Below are 21,823 nucleotides of genomic sequence, written 5' to 3'. Positions count from 1 at the left end.
AATGAACATTCACAGGGATTCTGGGCTTTCACTCCTTCATTGCCGCACCCTTCTCTCCACCCTACTCCCCAGTTTGTTCTTCTTCCCCGCCATCCAAATGTCTGTTTTAATTGTCCAATTGCCACAGTGCTTGTCAAAGTCAGTTCTGATTAATCTCCTTTGTCGGTGTGTCCTTTGCCATTCCCTATCACTCAGGGAGCTCAAATTTCTATCTTGCTTTTACTACTAAAAATATTCCTGACAGTTAAAAACATTTATGCATTATAAACTAAAACTATAAAACTATGAGATATCATCTCACTCTAGTAACAATAGCAAAGTTCAATAGAGCAACAAACAACAAATGCTGGCGAGGTTGTGAAGAAACTGGAACCCTTTTTCACTGTTGGTGGGAGTGTAAAATGGTGCAACCATTCTGGAAGGCAGTATGGTGCTTTCCCAAAAAGCTGGAAATAGAAATACCATTTAACCTAGCAATTGCAATATATTCTGGGAATATATTCTGAAGAAACCAGAACGGCCACCCAGGGTGATATATGCACACCTATGTTTATTGCTGCATTGTTCACAATAGCAAAGCGATGGAAACTCCCCAAGTGCCCATCAATAAATGAACAGAGAAGCTGTGGTATATTCACACAATGGAATACTACACAGAATTGAAAAACAAGGAACTCATGCAACATTATACAAAATGGGTGACCCTATTTATAATGAGCAAAATATCTCTGTCACAAAAGGACAGATACTGCATGCGACTGTTATAAAACAGGACAGACATGGGAGTTTGGGGGGAACTAAGGAAAGAGGGGATAAATCATGTATACTGCATTGAAACAGATGAGGGAAAGAACTGTTTAAAAGGAATATATGATTAGGTATTATTTGCATGACAACAGTCCAGAATAAGAGGTCCATAGCCAAGTGAACTGACTGGGAAGCGGGGAGGAAACTGTGCAACAATAAAAGAATTTTTTTAAGAGAAAAGTGAATGGGGGGTGAGTTAGGGAAGAAAATATGCAACAATAAATGAATAGAAGAAATCCAAGTTATCAGTAAATGTTAAAATCTTAATTAAAAATGCAAAAAAATAAAAGAAAACCATAAAATTGTTAGCAGGATATTAAAATAATTATGTTTTATGTACAAAATCTCAGTTGTAGGCAAAGTCTAAAAAAGATAAAACATGATGTCTTTTGCTACATAAAAAATGTAAAGGCTTCATTCTGAGAGGAGAAAAACATTCAATAAATTACAAGGCAAATGAAATGGGAGAAAAAGAATAATACATACGACAGAAAATTTTTAGATAAATAGCACTAGGAAGTCTGCTGTCAGGGATCTCTCCAAAGTCCTGAAGAACAATGATGACAGTTTAAAGACTAAGGTGCACCTGATTCAAGTCACAGTCTTTCCAATTACCTGCAATCCATCTGAGAGTTGGATAAGAAATAAGGATGGCAGGTGAAGAACCAATGCGTTTGAGCTGTGGTGTTGGAGAAGAGCACTGAATATCCCATGGCCTGCCAAAAGAACAATGGGTACATCTTGGAGAAGCTACAGCCTAAGTGCTCCTTGGAGGCAAAGATGGCCAGGCTTTAACTCTCTTGCTTTGGGCGTGTTGTTAGGCCGGGCTGTTCCTTGGGAAATGATTGGTGGAGGGTCAGCAAAGGAGAGGAAGACCCCAACAAGATGGGCTGACATTAGTGTCTGTGGGAATGGACTTAAGAGTGTTGAGGGTGACAAGGATGGGCTAGGACAGAGTTCAGAGCTACTGTTCAGAGTCGCTATGAGTCATACTCGACTCAACAGCAATCACAACAACAGCATGTGATGGAAGATGGGCTAATATCCTTCCTATGTAAGGAGCGATTAGAAGTCACTAAGAAAAAGGTCAACTGGACAAGCAACAAAGGACCAGGACAGATTAACAAAAAAGTGCAGAATGTTTAGAAATATAGAAAAAAGCCTTTCTATCTTTTTTTTTTAATTTTATTTTTTTTATTATTTGTGTGTGTGTGTGTGTGTACCGTCAAATCAGATCTGACTGGTACAGGAGGAGATTGCCCCTCCTTCCCCGGCAGAGCATCTGGTGGATTCGAACCGTGCACCTCTGGGATTGTAGTTGCAGCTTCTTGCCTTTCTATCTTTTTTGAAAATTAATTTTAATCAAAGTTTACAGAGACTTAGGGTTTCCATTCATTTATTGTTGCACTTTTCTCCCTGCCAATCCCCTCCCCCTCAACTCACTCTTCTTGAAAAGTCAAAGAAAAAACTCATTCATTGTTATACAATTCTTCCCCTCAAGTCCACTCCACTATGCAGCCTTCATTCTGGACTCCTGTTGTGACAATAGTACCTAATCATATATCCCTTTTAAACAGTTCTCTCGCTCATCTGTTTCAATGCCGTATACATCATTCCTCCCCCGCTTCTCTGTCTTCCCTCAACTCCGATGTCAGTCCCGTTTTACAACAGTGATGCTATGCAATATTTGCCCTTTTGTTACTGAGATACTTCACTCAGAATAATGTCCTCCAGGGTCATTCATTTTGTATATTTCATGAGTTCCTTGTTTTTTAATGGTGTATAGTATTACATTGTGTGAATATACCACAGCTTCTCTATATATTTGTTAGTTGATGGGCACTTGGGTTGTTTCCAGCTCTTTGCTACTGTGAACAAAGACGCAATAAACATGGGTGTGCAGGGTTTGGTTATTTTTATAAGAGAGTTTCTCCATCAGTCTTTAATCTCTCTAAACACACGGAGACATGCTACGTGCACTGTACTGATGACACATTCTCAAGTCACACCAGCTAATTCCACTGGGACAGCTTGACCTTCAGGGCACCACACCTGATGCTGACGCTTTGCCCTAGCTGCAAGGAGCACGATCCCATCAGCAGTGTGCTGGGAGCAGCTTCAGCTCCGCTCAGGGTGCAGGGGAAGGGCATCTATGGATGAGTCAAAGACTGAGGAAGGAGTCGAAGGTTCCCCAATCCTTCCCCTCTCCTTTTTCCTTCTGTACAGCAGACTCTGTTCTATCCTGTGCCCGTTATCTCTGCTCTGTGTTCAATCATGATATCAGCACATACTTAAATCCTGAGGTCAAATACTCAGAGTATGTACTTAAGGATTTTTTTTTTAAGCAGGATAAAAAGCAAGGTCAACTTGGGTCTTGAAAACTCTCCTCCTTAGAAGGTGACCTCTTTGAGGCTGGAGTTTTTGAGGAGGCCACAGTCCTAGCAATCAAAAAAGCAAATCCGACTTAGCTCAGGAACACAGTTCTCATCCAGGGAACATTCTGGAGGTCATCTTGCTAGGCGCCCTTGAGACAAGTCCGACTCACGGTGATTCTATGCACTGTAGTCACAAACCTTGCCAATCCTGTGCCATCCTCACAATCTCTGTTAAGTTTAAGCCCCCTGTTGCAGTCACGGTGTCAATCCGTCTTTGTTAAAAGTCTTCCTTTCCTTAGCATCATGATATTCTATTTTCCCAGCATGATGTCCTGTTCCAAGGACTGGCCCTTCCTGACAACAGAGCCAAAGTATGTGTGATGAAGTTTCACCGTCCTTGCCTCTAAGATGCCCTCTCGTTGCACATCCAAGACAGATGTTTGTTCTTTTAGAAGTCTACAGATCATGATTCTTTCAGGATCCCCATCAATTTGAGGTACTTCACAGGCTCTGCTGCCAACTGAGGAAGTACTTCTCTGGCCTGCGTAGATTAAAATGTCCAAATCCCAGACTCCAGGCCACCGCCACAGCCAACAGGATCTTAGAACTGTGTGCAATTCAGAGGGACCTTATCAAGCCAACATATCCCCCCTTTTCACACTGTGACCGCCAGTTTGCTGCTCTGTGGAAGAATAGTCACCAAGGGGTCACAGGGTTCGACCCCTTAATTGACGAGTTACTGAGTGAGCAGGGAAAGGGTCATGGGTCATGGGAGGGCATGCATGCTCCCTCGGGAAGTCTTCTCCATGAGCATAAACCCCTTTCTACATAGCGTCGCTAGAAGAGCGAGTTTATGAGATCTGAAAGCAAACAGCTTCAGTCCAAGTGCCCATCCACCCATCTTTGGGGCCTGACTTTAGCACAGTCAGAAGGCCCAGGTCCGGTGTTAGGTGCCCCTCAGTCAGCGCCAATTCAGTAACCCCGTGAATGACGTAACTGTGCTGTCTTCCTAACTGCCTTTATGACTGAACCTATTGCTGAATCCACAAGGCCTGTCCACCTCGCTGACGGCCTTCCTCCTTTTCACTGACCTTCTACTCTCTCGATCACGTAATCTTTCTCCACGGACAGGTCCCTCCTGACAACGTGTGAGATGATAAGTACCTGAGACGAAGTCTTGCCATCCATTCCCACTCCCGTGGGGCACTCTGGCGGCACGTCCTCCAGCGCAGACTTGCTTGGGTTTTTGTTAGTCCCTGTGTACCAGCAAGGAGCCCAGGAGGGACTTCTATATCATGCTGTGCCGCTGTTGCCAGAAGAAGCACATTTATTCTCCTTTGACTTAATCTCACGGGTGAGATTCATAGGGAGCGGGCAGACAGCGAGGCTACCAGAGCCCTGAAGACCTGTGTTCTAGGACCTCTCCGGGCGATAGTCTCTCCATCTGTGAAACGGAGTACTGACATCAGCCCCACATACCACGAAGGGTCCAAACAGGAATTTATGACAAAATACTTGGGGGGAAAAAATACAAACCACTGTATTACCATCAGACGTGCAATTATTCATTACACGGGGATAATGGGGATCACTGACATCCAAGTCTTTGAGGGGATGGGTTTTTTCAGCCGGAGTCACTGAATAGTCAAGAGCAAATGGCAGCAGAAATCGAACAGAAACACTGACAAACTGGTGGATCGCTTCCCATTTTCGTCTCTACTCAAACACTAACCATCTTCTAGTTCCAAATACCCCTAGCACACTTAGGCAAAGCTTCTTTTCCCTGAGGGCTGTAGGCTGATGTCATTTAACAACAAACAGGGTGACGAAATGCACACTGACTGCAAAATGAAACTGAAATTCTTGCAAAAAAATATGGAAAATTTCACAAGGTCAGTGAGAGAGATAGATTTGACTCCTCACACCATTCCCAAAGTTGCCCTGGTTAACACTGAGCAAAAAGTAATCAACGGAAGACTGCCTCTTTAAAAGAATAAGGTCTGCTCATCAAAGGATCAAGAGGGCCTTTTAGTAAAAATTACACTATTAAAGTAATAATTTTAATTATTATTAAATCACTGAGCAACCTTATGAATGACCATGCTATGAATGTCCAACGTGAAGTTTAGAGTATTGGAGCCACGTGGCAGAGTTTTCTCAGAAAGATGATGCACATACACAAAAACCCGTCACTAGCTGCTTCAATATTCATTCTCTTTAAGAATCTGCACATAATTATAATCTTCTATAAGATCATAAGTAAAGAAGGGAAATAGTTTTAAGACAATCAAGGTTTCTGCTTATCCTTCCTAATTCACTTTAAGCAACCTATTACTGAGGAGACATGAACTCTTCAATCCATGGGTCAAGGAACAACCACATTTTTTCATACCACTTTTGTCTTCAAACATAAGCCATTACACTTGGCATCCCAGAGGACAAGAGAAAACTACCACAATGTCAGGCTGGTCTAGCCTTTTTCTTGGTTTGGGGCCATTTGTATTCAGAGAGTCCACCTTTGTTCAGCTTGGTAAACAAGTTCCTTTTCCCTCCAAGGGAGTGTCTTACAGTGGGTGCCTTGAATGGACTTAGAAACTCCGTCTTTCTTTGTGGTCAACGGCATGGCATCATAGAGACTTCTATTATGAGAAAAGACTAACCCCAAATTCACTACCATAAAGCTGATTCTAACTCATGCTGGCCCTGATGGAGAGAGCAGAACTGGTTTCTGAGATTGTCAATCTACATGAGAATGGATGACTTCTTTCTCCCATGGAGAGGTTGTTGGGTTTGAACCACCCAGCTTTTGGTAACAGCTTAAATCTTAACCAGAGCACTGCTCACTCAGTCATTGCAGAACCAACACACAGCTGACCCAGTAGCGGGTTTTCAGAGGCTGTAAACTGCATAGAAGAAGAATGTTCATCTTCTCCCTCAGAGACCCTGGTGGATTTGTGCGGGAAGCCAACTATCAAATTTAATAACAGTAGACCAAATGCTGTATCGGGAAATGAGGGAAGCTTAATACAAGCTGAAGGTCACCTTGTGGTACTGGGGGTTCCCTAGGAGTCAACATTGTTCTTAGTTTGTGTCAAATGAATCCCTCCCTCTTGAGATTAGCATAAAGAGGAACTTGGCACCATTATCCTTTGTTTTTGTTTTGTACTTGCTTGTGATTTTACTTTGTTTACCTTCATTATGATTCTAAATAAATACTCAGAGAAGCATGGCTTGGGGCCTTCAGTCATGGGAACTGTTGGCCCCCTGTTTTTCACACTCTCTGTTCTATATCATTCCTGGTAGTTTGTCTCATTATTAATAATTATAAAATTATTTCATTCTTTGGGACCCTCAGTCTTCAACAGATTTGAATCACCTGTCTTTGGGTTGGCAACACAACTGCTTATGCAGTAGGCCATAAGAGCTCCCATAGAACCACTAGAATTCCTTATAAAATACCAATGGCTATTTATTTGACCTGACTGGGTGATTATGGGTTATTAACATTTTAAATTCATAAACAAAAACTAGCAAGCGATCCCTCAAGACTCTAATTTCATTTTCTAGTAGGAGATGTGGGCACCACAAAACATTAAGCAATGCAGGAAACAACACGCTGGAAAGTACTGGGTCGGTCCCACCGGGCAACATGAAAAGATCCTATTTGGCACAGGAAGATGTAAGTCACTAGAGATCTACTCTTCATTTTAAAGAAGAAATTATGACCAATTTGCTTTGATAATTATCAACTTAGTTTACTGTAGATTGCATATAGTATATTCTAAGTATATAGTCGGAAGAAATCACGTCACCAGAATTTACAGCTAGTAGTTTCCCTATAACAGGACTTTAAGGTATTTTGCATGCATTAGACTTCAAATATGTTAAAGCAAATCCTCCCAAATTTGCTGTGTGGTGCTGCTATTTAAATAGCTTGCAATACACAATCAATGTGTTCAAAAACAGTATTTGGATAATTATACTTTGGGGCAATGTTTCATTATATAAAATAAGGTTTATGATTCTCAGTTATAAACTTTATGAGCGTTTTGAGCATCAAGCTTGTGGTTCTCCGCTCTATTATTACAACTGAGCTCTTTTTTCCACTGCAAAGCAAGACAAGAGGGAAGAACTAGCATTAGAGCTTCCTGCCCGCCTCAGAGGGGCCACAGTTAGCCATGGAGATCATCTGTGCTAAAGGTATATGCTTTAAAGAAATCTGCACCAAAACCAAAGATGAGAAATGCTGGCACCCCGAGACCGGCTCTTTTCTGTCATTCATGAGAAGTCACACTCCTAAGAGCAACATGGGCTCTTGACAGATGTTTTCTGATACATGTACGTGGTTCATGTGAAGAGTAAACTACACTAGTTCAGCACAGAAGATGTGTGGCCAGCTCCCTGTGGTGGAAGACAATCAAGGGTAGAAACAGGTGACTGCGTTGAGAGCTGATATCCTTTCCATCAGCCCCACGAGGCATCATGTGTGTTGACACTTCTTCCTCTCGCTTATGCACACACATCGGCCCGTCTTCCAAGTGGCTCATCCACGCCCAGAGCCAAATATTCATCGCTCCTGTTGGCGTGCACCACCGTGCTTGTGAGAGAGTCCTAGAGAAACCGACTGGATCCAACAATTCCAGTCCTCAGAGAGAGTATCGTCCGGTAGAGAAGCCAAGACACGGAGTGAAGAATAAGAAATAAGGAAGATAAATGCTGTTAACTAGCACTTGAACAGGACTGAAAGGATGTGGCAGTGGGGAGTCACTGGAGAGTAGGAGCAGCGCGGTAACACAGTCGGAGAGTGTCAACCAGGTAAAGAGGTGCTTCCGGGTCAGGGAGGATGAGGGTGAGCAGTGGCCACCAGGCTTGGTGAGCTGAACATCCTGGGGACGCTGACAGGGACACGAGTGGTGGCATTAAAGTCTCACTGGAGTGAGATTAGGGAGCTCAGGTGGTCTAGTGGTAAGAAGCTGGGCTGCAATCCCAACGGCACACAGTTCGAATCCACCAGCTGCTCTGCAGGAGAAGGATGGGCAGTCTCCTCCTGTGTGATTAACTGCCTCTGAAAACCCGCGCCGGAGGGTCAGCTATGAGTTGGTTCTGACTCCACAACAATAACAACAGAGTGAGATTAAGAGAGAATTAAAAAAGAAACCAAACCCGCTTCTGTCAAGTCTGTTCTGACTCCGAGAAACTCTAGGAGGAAGGAGTGACTGTCAGGGCTCTGTCTAAATAAACGCTGACCCCTACAGACAACAATGACTGGGCGCCACAGAAAATGAGGACAGGGAGGTCGGCTGGGTGCCGCTCAGGCGTCAGCCTGGGGTCTATCCCGGGAATACTCATGCAGACCATTCGTCTCATGTGTTTATGGGATTCCTGTGGGTTTCTTCTTATCCATCCTCCCCAAACCCACCAGACCCACTCCTATCAAATCAGTTCTGACTCAAGGTGACCCTCCACTGAGTTTTCAAGCCTGTAAATCTTTAAGGGAAGAGATCGTCTGTCTTTTCCCAGCAGATGTAGCTGATGGCTTTGAACTGCTGACGTTTAAGCTCGATACCTTCATCAGCCACTATGCCATCAGGGAATCCTAACATCTGATCTCTTTCTCCAGTCTTGGATCTGAAAGCCCCTTCATCTTCTGGTTTCGGAAGTGAGTCCAGAGCCTTCTGGTTGGGACCACAGAACCACAGTGTCTGAGCCCTAGAGTCAGCCTCAAGGCCACGCTTCCCTGGCACACAACATACCCCCCAGAGCTTGGGAGTCACTTGTAGGCAGTAGGCAGGGAAGGGTGGTGACTGCTGAGTGGCCAGGTGGCCTCTACAAGTGGGGTACTCTCAACCCCCTGGGCCAGCAGGGTCCTCATGGCCTCTCACTCTGCAGGCTGGGCAGCCTGGAAGCTCCCCACGCCTCTGCTTCTACCTGAGTTCCGCCTTCAGCCTGGCTTTCCACCTCACACTAGGCTTGAGATATCTGGAGACCAGCGCAGGACAGATAGGAACCCATCTTCACGAACATAGTCCATTACTGTTTATTGACTAAAGTCCTAAAGTGTAAAGTCCCCAAAGTCTGGCAGAACCCCCTGTGGCTGAGACATGGCACCTGGAGACACTCCCATTATTATCAGGATCAGCCTGAGACCAGTGACTAGGAGGTCAGCTTCCTGCAGGGCCCCTTCAGACCGAGGGCTTTTCTTGGCTGGCACCATACTATGGTAATACGAGGTCTGTGTGTCAGAGAGGGGGAGTCTGACAATTACTATCCTCTTGGGACAGGCTGGTGCGGGGAAAGGCCCTATGGGGCTGTGATGAGCTTGTTTATCTCATTTGTTTTACATGCAATTTTATTCCTCTCATCAATCCTAGAAAATGACCCACAGGCCACCAGGGCTTCCCAAAGTGTGGTCTATCTGGTTGTATGTAGGATGAGCCTTTATTGCTTAACTTGTTCTACATTCCCAGCCCCCCAGCAATGGTTTGACTGTGTTGGGCATTACGGTGCCAGAATCTACACCATGAGTCTCAGACACAGTAGAGTCGCCCAGAGACGACAGCTGTCAGGTTTCCAGGCTAAGCAGAGGTCAACTTTCAAACACCAGGCCATGCGAACCCTACCGATTAAAACAGAATCGTGGGGAGTTTTCCCCAGCACAGCACTGAAACAGGAGGCTCTTGGGTTCACAGGCACTCAGGACATGCAGTGTCCCCAGCAACGGACTGAGGCCTGCCTGAGTCCTGAGGACGCACAGGACTGGTCGGGGTTTTCTCTCCTTGTGCACAAGGCTGCCGTGAGTCCTAGGTGACTCAGTGTATCCAGATAAAAGTAACAGCACACATTTTCTTCCATGTGAGGTGAGACCTGTGATGTCACTGGCATCAATGCCCAGGGTGTGCAAACGGTAAGAGAGAAAGACAATTGATTGAAAGGTAAAAATTAATATCATGGTTTAAACCAAAACCCATTGCTGTCAAGTTGAATTCTGAGTCACAGCAGCCCTACAGGGCAGGGCAGAACCACTCCACGGAGCCCCCAAGGTTACAGATGTTTATGGATGCTGACCGCCTTCTCTCTCCTGCAGAGTGGCTGGTGGGTTCAAACCTCTGTTCAGCTCATGTATTTAAACACTGCACCACCAGGGCTCCTTGCAAAAGTGCAAAAGTCCACCAAATTTAGTAAAACCAAAACCACGACCACCAAAAACTATGTGACTGACAAAGGTGATTTTTGGATCATCAGTGGTGACAGATTAGGGATAATTTTTGGATGCGCGTCTATAGTGTTGGAAGGAGGTTTAAACCTAAAATTCATCTCTTTAAAAAAAAATCACATCACAATTCGACAAAGGGACAGCATGCCCTCTAACGATGGTGCCACAGTTGGAAGGGCGCTCACTGCTCCTACGTGAACTTGGAGTGAAGGTCTGGACCCCACAGGCACTGGGGGACCGAGCAGAGGGCTTGGTCTCCTCGCTCAGCCTATGCTGTTTCGCTTACTCAAAGCCAGCAGCTCGGCTTCCTCAAGTCCAAGGCCATGGCAGACCTCATCCTCACAGTATGTTGGTTCAAACGGGTTCAGCTTGTTTTGAATGTATGCCTTTGTGAGTGTGAATGTGTGTGCAAGTGTGACTGCAGGGAGGGTGTGGCAAAGTGGGGAACAGGGGAAGTCAACGAGACCAGCCTGGTTCCAGAACTCTGATCCCCAGTGACTAAACCAGGAAAGAAGGGCCCGCAGGAGGGACATCATGCAAGAATGTGAGCATGTCACAGGGCTGGTTACTGGCATTGCCCTCGGCCATCAATGTCCCTCCTACAGGAGCCAGTCTCTCACCTCAACAGGTGTCATCGTCACAGGTCCAGCAGGAGGGGAGGTGGGAGATGGATGAAGACGGGTTAGCGATGGCCAGAAAGTCAACTGTTTGGGGCATGTTGTCAGAAGGGGCTAGTCCTTGGGAAAGGACATTGCGCTTGAAAAGGTGAAGGGTCCGCTAAGGGGAGGAAGACTCAATGAGAGGGACTGACCCAGTGAGGACAATGATAGGTTTGAGGATGCAGAGGCTGTGAGAATGGTGCATGACAGGGCGAGGTTTGGATGTGCTGTCAGCGGGTCACTGTGAATCAGAGATGATTTGAGGTGCACCTAAGAGGATGACAACTCCCTAAGAACCAGGCCACCAGAGCTCTGTGTGAATCTGGGGTAACAACAAACAGAAGCACTTAGCTAGAAAAGAACAGAAATGTTCCATCTCCACTCAGAGTTTAACAAGAGAGTCTCTAAAGGAAAACCCAGCCCACATTTCTCCTTTGACCACCCTCTGCTCCAACGTCAAGGCAGTCCAGCATGGGCTCCCAGAGCAGTAAACCTCAGACAGAAGGCTACAAACAAGGGCTGGGCCATGGACTTGTCATCGAATTGTTAGTTCTTATTTCTTTCAGTAGCCTCAGGTTGGGGCTCAGATATTAGAAGCCTACATTACGGCCACACTGGGGCGCTGGGGCTGATGGATGAGTGCAGGGGTGGGACAAGTATGTGAGTTTGATATTCTCTGGGAGTGTTCCCTGAGAGATACATAAAACAAAGCAAAGCAAAGCAGAACCAAACCAAAGCTCTGTGCTGGGTGGCTACAGAAAGGGAAGGTGAGGCCACGGTGACCCGCCAGAAGGAATCCTAAGATGATGCCGGGAGAAGCCACACCCCAAGGCTACAACATAGGATGGGTCACAGAGTCACAAGGCACTGTGCCAGTCTCCAGCCTTCTGGTTCCAACCTCTCTGATTTCCTGTCCTTGGCTTTACTGTCACCTGGGTGACAATTCCTGCCCCTTCAGCCTGATTGGACACCGAACATCAACTTTCAAGATAAAAGCTGAGCTCTTGCCACAGAATGGCTGTGCATTTTGCCCTAGAGTTCTCAAATTCCTGTCCTAGCCACCCCGCGGGGACCTCTCACCTGGAACCCACAGTGGCCTTCTGATGGTGTCCTGACTTCCACTTCTGCTCTGGCACTTTTCTGCCTTGTGACCACAGAGCTTGTCCAAAGATGCAAATAAGACCATGCCTCGCCCCGGCTTCCATTCCTTCCTGACTTCCCATTCTAAATCTGACTGTATGTAGCTCATGGGCCCTGCAGGGTCTGAATGCGCAATCTCGTCCCACATTCCCTTCTTGTCCACCAGACTCAGGCCATCCTGGTTTTATTTGTGCCCTTGACACGGCCAAGCCCTCCCCTTTCAGAGGCTTCATGCATGCTATTCCCTCTGTCTGGAATGTTCTCCCCACCACTCTCTACTTGGCTAAGTTCTACCCATTGTTCAGCTCTAAGTAAAAAAGTCAGTTTCACAAGAAAGCTCTTGTTCACCACTTCCCCTCCAAAATGGTACTCTGCAGCCAGGTTCTGCGAACTCTATCTAATGAAGTCCTTACTGTGTAACTAACATGTCCCCGCACCCCCAGGAGCCTGCAGACTCCACAAAGACAGAAATGACATCGGGTTTGTGCACTGATGGCTCCCCTTGTGCCCAGTGCAGCACTGTCCACCAACCATTGAGTGACCAAGTGGGCGAATGAATAGAAAGATGGAAAATTTAGGCTAGACAGCACAATGAAGAACCTCTGGGAGCAGAGAGAAGCCAAATCTTTCTTCCAAAGACCTAAATGCACTTGCCATATCCACCTTGACAAAAAAAGCTAGGCAGATGTTGGTGTTTGTCCAAACACGGTGGACTCACTGTTGAGAAGCCCCCCACCAGGGCTGCCAGGTAGTTTGCCTCTGGCTAGTGCCCACCTGGAGCCTCTTTTGACTGAGTCTTGGGGGTGAAGACAGCATGGATCTTGGAACTGGGTACGTTTGGTTTTTCCCTTAGCTAGCTGTTTGACGTTGGATACACTCATAGCCTCTCTGAGTCTCAGTTTCCATATTTCCTAAAGCATGAGTAACAGTGTCTAGCTCCGAATCAGTTGGAAACCTAAATACCAATGACCTTGTATTCCACCCCCCACCCCTTTATACTACACTCAGCGTTCAAAACCCACCTAACCCTTTCCCTCTGGTAGACGCCCAAGCCAGGGTTCTGGCCAAGGACAGCCAGGGGGGCTGGGGGACGCCCTCCACTCACCCAGCTGAGCCCTGACGGAGATCTAAGCGGGCACAGGAAACCGAGCTTGCTGAGAAAGCGATAGTTCAAGCCCCTCGTGGAAGCAGGAATAGAACGTCAAGGGAACCCCATTTCTGACCCGAAAATGGGGAGCTGTCATGAAGGCGGAGCGGCTAGGACCAGAAACAGGTTGCCAGATGGCAGAGGCTGCAGCCTGACCAGGTAGAAAAGAGGGAGACAGACAGACAGACCCCTGGAAAGGAAGGTCAAGCTGCCGGCAAGAGGGGCCGTGCGCCCTGTTACCTGGGGAGAAGGGGGTGCAGAGAGGAGGACGGAGGCTGTCACCTTGGGTAGGTGACTGGGACTGGCCGGTCGCGAGTGTATGGAAGGGCGCACACCGTACCTGCGGGTCCCCCTGTAGGTCGCCCACGTAGTACTGCTCCAGCCAGCGGCGTGCGTTGGCCGAGTGCCGGTGCGGCGGCCCGTCCAGGTCGGCGCTGATGTCCTGGCCAGCACGGCTCCGCAGCAGCTGCTCGCCCCCCGGGTGGTGGCGCACGAAGCCCGTGAGGTCGTAGAGGCGTGCCCCGCGGCGAACCCAGCAGGCGCCCGCCGCCAGGCGTCTCTGGAGCTCGGCGGGCGAGAAGGAGGCGGCGCGGGGCGGAGCGGGGGCCATGGCCGGACGCAGAGGCAGCGCGAAGCCCGGGCGTCTGCTCGGCGGCCGCCCAGCGCGCCTCTAACAGCCCGGGAGCCTCGCTGCTCCGGCAGCCGCCACCGCACCTGCTCATTTGCATGCCGCGCTCCCATTGGCTGTTCCGCGGAGGTTGGGAGGGGGGCCCACTCCCTATTGGTCCGCAGGGAACTCTGGCGACCCCGGCGGGGCGTGGGAGGCCGTCCTGCGCGCGTGCCACCCGCCAGGTGGCTCTGGGCAGGTAGAGGGCGCCGGCCAGGTGTGCTCAGTTAAGGCAGAAAGCGAAGGCAGCGCAGGTCAGCACGTGTCTGAGCGACCATCCTTGATCTCATTGAGGTGGGATTAGTTCATTCATGGCTGCTTCAAGCACAATTTCGAAGCGTGAACAAAAAAAATCTAACCATCAAGATACTGACAAACTAAACTGTAGCTCTCAGGCTGGCCACTTGTTTTTATAAAAGAAAGTTTTATTGGGATTAGTTAAGCATACTAGTGAAAGTATAGGATTAGAGCCTGCATTGCTTTAATGATTTTTATATGGGTTTTGTGGTATTAATTTGCATTTTTTGGTGAATTTTTATGGTGAGAATACTCACAGCTATGAATTGCCAATACCACATCCACATTTATTAATTCAATGACATTGGTTACACTTTCAATGCTGTCCATTAACCTTCTCAATGCCTTTGAGTTATATTGGAGAAGAGCACTGGCTATTCCACGAACTTCCAAAAGAATAAGTATGTCCTGGAGAAAGTGTACCAGGGTGCTCCTTGGACGTTCTTGGAAAGAAAGGAAGATCTTCAATAAGATGAATCGACACACTAATTGTACCAATGGGCTTGAGTAGATCAGGTATGATGAGGATGGCACAGGACAGCGCAGGGGTCTTAACCGTTGTTCATAATAAACCTCAGGACACCTACCAACAACCACCTTCTGAGTCACAGTAAACTTCAGGACACCTACCAACAACAACCTTCCGAGATATTCCACTACTGTTAATATGATTTTGTGAACAAAATTTAACATTGCTAAATTAATGTTAACATTGATGTATGCCCTCCAAAAGAAAACAACTAATTTCTTTTCTCTTCTGGTGGCTTCATGGGTAAGAAGTTGTGCTGCCAACCCAAAGGTAGGCAGTTTGAATCTGCTGATTGATCTAAGAAAAAAAGTCTAATCTCCTTGTGGGATTTATAGCCTCTGATTACCCATTGGAGGGTCTGTTCCAACTTAACAGCAAATGAGTTGACTCTTGTAAAGAGAGGAAGACCTTCAACAAGATGGACTGACACAATGACTGTGACAATTACCTTAAATATATCAGAGATAGGATGGCAAAGAATAGGGCAAGATTCAGATCTCTCGGCCATAAGATCTGCTGTACACAGGATCATTATGAGTTACAGTCGACTTGACAGCACCTGACAACAACTACCCCTGTACACCATTCATAACCTGATTTCTGTGTTTGCTTATTTCATCTAAGTGAGCGCATACAATACGTGTCCTTTTGCAACTAATTTATTTCACTCAGCATATTTTCATTGTCTAGGTTGTGGCACCTACTGGCGCTTCCATCTATTTTTATGGCTGTGTAATAGTCCATCATGTGTGTTGTTGCCAGGTCAGTAGGGTCAGTTCCAACTTGTAGTCACACAGGTACAGGAGAACGTCAACGCCCGGTCCTGCATCCGCCTCACATTCACTCAGCGTGCCACCGTTGCACTCCGTCTTGCTGAGGATCTCTAAGGGGAACACCTTTCTCTGGTGACTGGCCCTTCCATCTAACATGCCCTGAGTATGTGAGATAAAGTCTTACCATCCTTGTTTCTAAAAACTCAGCAGCATTCGGGGTACACTTCTTCCAAGACAGGTTCTTTTGTTCTTTGTGTGTATTCAGCTATGCTTGCCAACTCGACCATCGTGTGTACACGTACATTTTGTTTATCCATGCACCTGCTGATGGACATTTTGGCTCCTTTCTACATTGCGGCTGTTGAGACAGGTACGGCAGAGCTCCCTGGTGCACAGGCTCCTGTTGACAAGCCTGTCTTCACTTCTGTGTACACGCCTAGGGCTGGGATTACTGGAACAGTTCCAGTGTTTTTAATGCTTTCCCGAAGAGGCTGTGCGATCTGGTACCCACACTAGCAGTTCCTCCACACCCTCACCAACGTGATTCCTGTGTTGACCATTATCATTCTCATGGAGATGAGGTGATGCCTCACCCAGGTTTTCATTTTCACTTCTCTGTGAGTTAAAAGTGACTTGATGGCAGGGAGTTGGGCTTTCTTGGAATGACTAAGGATGTTGAGCATGTTTTTCTCATCTGTTGACCATCTGAACATCCTCTTTGATAAACTATCTTGCTCAAGTCCTTTAACTATCCCCCACCACCACCACCACTGGGTATGTCTTTTTGATGCTAAGTGGTAGAAGTCTTACATGCATTTGAAACATGAGACCCTTACCAGATCTGTGATTCCCCAATTTCCCTCCCCATCTGTAGAGCATTTTTCCACTTTTTCATAAGGTTCTTTGATGAACAAAAGTATTTCAATTTTATGAGGTCCAGCTACCTGTTTTGGTTTTTTGCTGCTTGATTTTGGTTTGATTTGTTAGAAATTTGATGATCTCTCTCTCTCCTTAAGCACTTGGTCCCATAACCGCATCCAATATTTTTTTCCTAAGAAATTTCAGTTTCAATTTTCACATTTAGGTCTTTGGTTCCATTAAAATTAGGTTTCTCTCTTTCTTTTAAAAAGATTATATGAGGCATGAACTTCAAGTCATTTTTCTGCACATGAAAATCCACTTTTCTGTCACCCTCTATCGAAGATGCTCTCCTTTCCCATTGAATGAACTTAGTCAGCATCCTCCTCAAAAATCAATTGCAGGGAGTTCTGGTGGCCTAGTGGCAAGACGCTGCACTGCAATCCCAGAGGTACACGGTTCAAATCCACCAGATTCTCTGCTGGAGAAGGAGGAGGCAACCTCCTCCTGTACCAGTCAGATCTGATTTGACGGTACACGTAACAATAATACAATAAATAAAAAAAATTTTAAAAAAAATCAATTGCCCACAGATGTGTGCATTTAGTCCTGGACTTTCCACTCAAGTCCATTGGTCTATGTCTCCCATCATGTCAGAATCCACTGGTCTATGTCTATGATAATATCAGTTCTAGGCTATTGTAATCACTGTCACTTTGTAGTATGTTTAGAAACCAGGAAGTGTGAGTCTCCCTATTTGATTCTTTTTAGAAAAAATGTATACGTGTGTGTGTGTGTGTGTGTGTGTGTGTGTGTGTACCGTCAAACTGGATCTGACGGGTACAGGAGGCCCCTCTTGCAGTGCAGCTTCTTGCCACTAGGCCACCAGAGCTCCCTCCTATTTGATTGTTACTTTTGAGTTTTAGAAGGCAACCCTAAAATATTGTGCATTTTGATTATGGAATTTTGTGTCTGTGTTTGTGTCTTAAATTTTGCACCTCAGGTGAGTGCCTTCGCGTCGTTCTCAGAGGATGGAAGTGACAGAAGGCAGAAAATACTGTCTCCTCTCAAGAACGGGACTTAGGGACCTAAAAGAGTAGAGCCTGGTGACCGAGCAGGGTTGGAAGGAGGTCTGAGAGCATTTGCTACAGTCAAACCTCACCTGAACTCAGTGTTTGATCAAATGCCCTGAAGTCCCGAGGCTGCCTTACCCAGTGGCCTTGGTCTCTCAGGAAAAGGTATGATTGGGATCTCCCCTGGTCTGTGCCCTTCTGGGCTGGCCATCTCTGCTGGGTCACTGCTGTGCGGGAAGCCTGACTCAGGTCTCTCAGGAGCCACTTCAACAACAGCAGGATCCAAAGTCAGGCAGCTGCCTTGTTTCTTTCTCTCCCAGGCCTTTCACCCCAGGCGGCGGTGGGGGTGGGGGTGAGGGTAGGGGGACAGCAGGCAAGGTTTGGCTGGGTATATGGGTTTGTACTGAAACTGCTCTCTCTAACCCTGAAAGAGGCCTTGGGTCACCGGTGTTGCTATTCTCAAAGTGTGACTGTGTGGTCACCTTTGCCCCACTCCACACCTGCTGGGCTCACCTACCCTTGCATGAGTAAAGGGAGCCAAGCACTTCCTCCCAGGTGTGTCAGCTCCTTCCTGTTCATCACAAACATGTTTTGTTTTTCAGGCACTGGTCCAGCTTCCTTTCGCTCTGATCCAGCAAAAGTCCAGCAGGACTGACCAGCATCTGAAGGGAATCACATAGTCCAGGTCATGCATAGTAGTAGAAGCTACAGAAGAGAAAAAGTTAATTCCAAGCCCTGAAGGGACATTCCATATCGGGGAGCCTGTGGCCTCGAGAAGATGCAGATGTCATTACTGAGTTTCACCACAAGGTGGCCAGCTCGCTCGCCCGGACGCAGTCATGGCTACCAGCAGCAGGAGGAGGGTTGGATAGCCAGAGCTGGTATCCATTGGCCACACGCCTGCCCTTCTCGCAGTCCTCTTACCCAACAACTTTCCAGACAGGGTTAGGAGCAGGCATCAGGATGTGACTTTTGCTGCCTAGTGCCCTGGAGTCCATTTGGAACCTCCTGTAGAACAGATCAAGCCTGCCATGTCCTGTACCATTCTCGCAAGCTCCATTGTGCCCAAGCCCATGGTCGCAGGCACGGCACGAGTCCATCCTGTGGAAGGTTTTTCTTTCCCTCACTGACCTTCCCTCATTCCAAGCAAGTCGGACAAGATCTTACTCTCCTCCCCTGTGACAAGCACTCCAGATGCACTTCTTCCAAGGGAGACATGCTTGTCCTCTTGGCCATCTATATATATTCAATACTGTTCATTATCCCAATTAAAAGGGACCAATTCTTTAGACTTCCTTACTCACTAGTCACCTGTCAGATGCAAATGAATAAACTGACAATAGCATGCCTTGGGTCGGACACACCTTAATCCTGAAGCTGGCATCTTTCCTCTTTTTGAAAGAAGTCCTTGGCAACAGATTTGACCAGTGCATGATATGGTTTCATGTCTTGACTGCTGCTGCTTCCCTGGACACTGATTGTGGGTCCAAGCAAAAGCGAAATCCTCAACAACTTCCATCTCTTCTCCGTTTATAAGGACGTTGCCTATCAGTCTATCTTGAAGGGTTCTGTTTTCTTGATGCTGGGGATTAAAGGATCGAAGGAGCCTTCTTTAGTCAGTGCTTCACGTCCTCCTCACAGGGAGCAAGCTGAGTCAGTGTGGCTCCTTTCCAAACCAAGTTCTTAAGGAAGCTCTTGGTCTTTCTTGGTCTAGTGAAGCTGTGGCTTTTGTCTCAAAATAATGCGTTGAAATGCACAAAATAGGGCTCCGGTCTGGCTGGAGCTCCGGTGGCAACAGGAGCTCAATTTGCTGAGCTCGCATGTGCGGGGGGGGGGGGGGGGGGGGGGCGCGGCGCAGCTTCCCCTGCAGCTGCAGGCCACCGAGGTCCCTGTCAACCCAGTGGAGTTCAACCCCGACTTTGTAGCGCAGATGATACCCAAGGTGGAGTGGGCGGCGCTTCTGGAGGCGGCCGAGACCTTGCATCTGGTCGAGGTCCCCAAAGGGCCAACTGAGGGATATGAGCACGATGAGGCTGTTTTAAGGAAGATGCACCACGTGCTGCTGGAGGTGGACGTGTTGGAGGGCACCCTGCAGTGCCCAGAGTCCGGAGTCTCTTCTCCATCAGCCGCGGGATCCCCAACATGCTGCTAAATGACGAGGAAACCGAGACTTCACCTTGTCGGGCCCCCGTTTCGTTGTAACTGTTTGTCCATTCTCTGTTGGTCTTGTCATGTCCCCAGCCCTGCACCCAGTGACACACCAAACGCATTGTTCTTGAGCTCCATAGTATATATATATATTTTTTTTTCTCATTAAAGATTCAAAACAAAAAAAAAAAGAAATGCACAAAATAATTTCCATTCAGTAAACACTTTTCCCTGAGGAGGTGCAAATGGTTAAGCACTTAATGACAAGATAGCTGTAGGGTTCTCATCCAGAGATACTGGAAGCTTGAAGCTGTGGAAACCAGCAAGCAGTTCACTCTGTGGGCATGGGATCGCCATGAATCAGAATGCATCTGACATCAGCTAACAACAATAACAGGGCCACCTGGCAAACGTGTGGTCACTTCTGACTCATTGTGACTTTTTAGGACAGCATAGCATTGCTGCATCAGATTTTCAAGGCAATATCCTTTATAGAAGCAGACTATAACCTTCTCCCGGGAAGGGCTCTGTGAGTTCCAGCTCCTCACCTACGTGTTAGCAGACAAGTGCTTACACACTGTGCCACCAGGGCTCCTTTAACCAGCCATTCTGGAAAAGTAGTGAACATAACTAACTTCTCTAGATGTCTTTAACGACTGTCCTAACGCATGCCAATCTCTTTGGTTCTACCGGTGCTGGTACTTTGTTGCCCATATTGACAATTAAAAACAAAACAACCAAACCCCCACATACCACCAATCCAAAACACCTAACCTCGAAGTTAGGGGAAATAAAGATGTCGCTATTCCCCCCCCCCAGATGTTCAAGGACCTCGGGATTTCTATCCACAAACTCGAGGTGAAGAAATCACTGTTTTAGCAGCTGTCAAGCTTGCTCCTGATTCATGGCTACCTTAGTCAGAAAGCTGCATGGAAACATGTTCAGATGCAATGAGTAAACCACCACTGACGGTGGGTGGGTGGTGGCTGTGCCTGAGGTACAGGAGCTAGGACTCAAATGTGGGTCTCCCACATGGAAGGCAAAAATTCCACCACTTAGCCCCTGATGCCCTCTGGAACTCATTGTTGTTTGTCGAGTGGATTACACATCCCAGAGTCTCTTTGAGCATGAGATCTGAACCCTGACTGATTCTGCGCCATCCTCATCATCTCCACAGCGCTCAAGCCCATTGTTATAGTCACTGTGTCATTCTGTCTTGTTGAGGGTCTTCCTCTCTTTCTCTTACCGTCCACCATGCTCAACATGATGTCTTTTTCCAAGGACCGGCCCCTCCTGACACACTCAAAGTCTGTGAGACCAAGTTTCACCATCCTTGCCTCTCAGGAACACTCCGGGTGCCCTTCCTCCAAGACAGATTTGTTTGTTCTCCTGAGAGTCCGTTGCATAATCAACATTCCTTACCCATATCACAATTCAAAGCATCAATTCTGTCATCCTTGTTCATTGTCCAACTTTCAGGTAGATACCAAATGCACAATCAAAAAAAAAAAGACAAACCAGAAAAATTGTACTTTAGCCTACTGCCTTCAGCTTTATGTTCCCTGCAGAACTACCTATACAGGATCAACAGGACATTAACTAAGAACTCAAAGGTTTAGATGGAGGCAATGTGTTTACATTAGTGAAGAACAACTTGGAAGGAGGGTGGAAATGACTGCACAACTCTAAGAATGTAATCAACATCCTAAAATAGTACCTGTACAACTGTTGAGCTGGGGTATGTTTTGCTGTATATATTCTCAATAACAAAAAAATAAATAAAATTTAGGGGAAAACATATGCTCTCTTTCCCATTAAGAAAATTTAAACCTTTGTATATCAATGGATTTAATATGAAAAGTAGATATAACCTATACATTGGGAGAAAATATTTGATAATTTCATATCTAATAAGGGTTTGAAGTAGTTGTACATACTTCTACTTCAAACCCTTATTATCTATGAGGAGACGCGTGGCATTAGGATTGATGGAAGATCTATCAACAATCTGCGTTATGCAGATGACACAACCTTGCTCGCTGAAACTGAGGAGGACCTCATGCACTTACTACAGAGGGTCAAGGACTGCAGCCTTCAGTATGGACTGAGGCTCAATGTCAAGAAGACAAAGATTCTC

General features: G+C 46.7%; 1 protein-coding gene and 1 pseudogene across 1 annotated transcript in view; one reads left to right on the top strand and one right to left on the bottom strand.

Moving 5' to 3' along the window:
- The window catches only part of FA2H (fatty acid 2-hydroxylase), a 57,739-nt gene extending 43,788 nt beyond the window's left edge, over window positions 1-13,951 (bottom strand). Inside the window, exon 1 of the mRNA XM_006878608.1 lies at window positions 13,682-13,951. Within this exon, the coding sequence (XP_006878670.1) occupies window positions 13,682-13,951 (270 nt within the window). The remainder of the gene's footprint in view (window positions 1-13,681) is intronic.
- Window positions 13,950-19,740, top strand: LOC102868276 (annotated as a pseudogene).
- The last annotated feature ends 2,083 nt before the right edge of the window (window positions 19,741-21,823 follow it).

The sequence above is a fragment of the Elephantulus edwardii genome, unplaced genomic scaffold, assembly GCF_000299155.1.
Source record: "Elephantulus edwardii isolate Elephantulus edwardi_28Jun2011 unplaced genomic scaffold, EleEdw1.0 scaffold00001, whole genome shotgun sequence".
Taxonomy (NCBI): domain Eukaryota; kingdom Metazoa; phylum Chordata; class Mammalia; order Macroscelidea; family Macroscelididae; genus Elephantulus; species Elephantulus edwardii.
The sequence above is the reverse complement of the archived record's forward strand: the minus strand, read 5'-3'. Positions and strand labels throughout refer to the sequence as shown.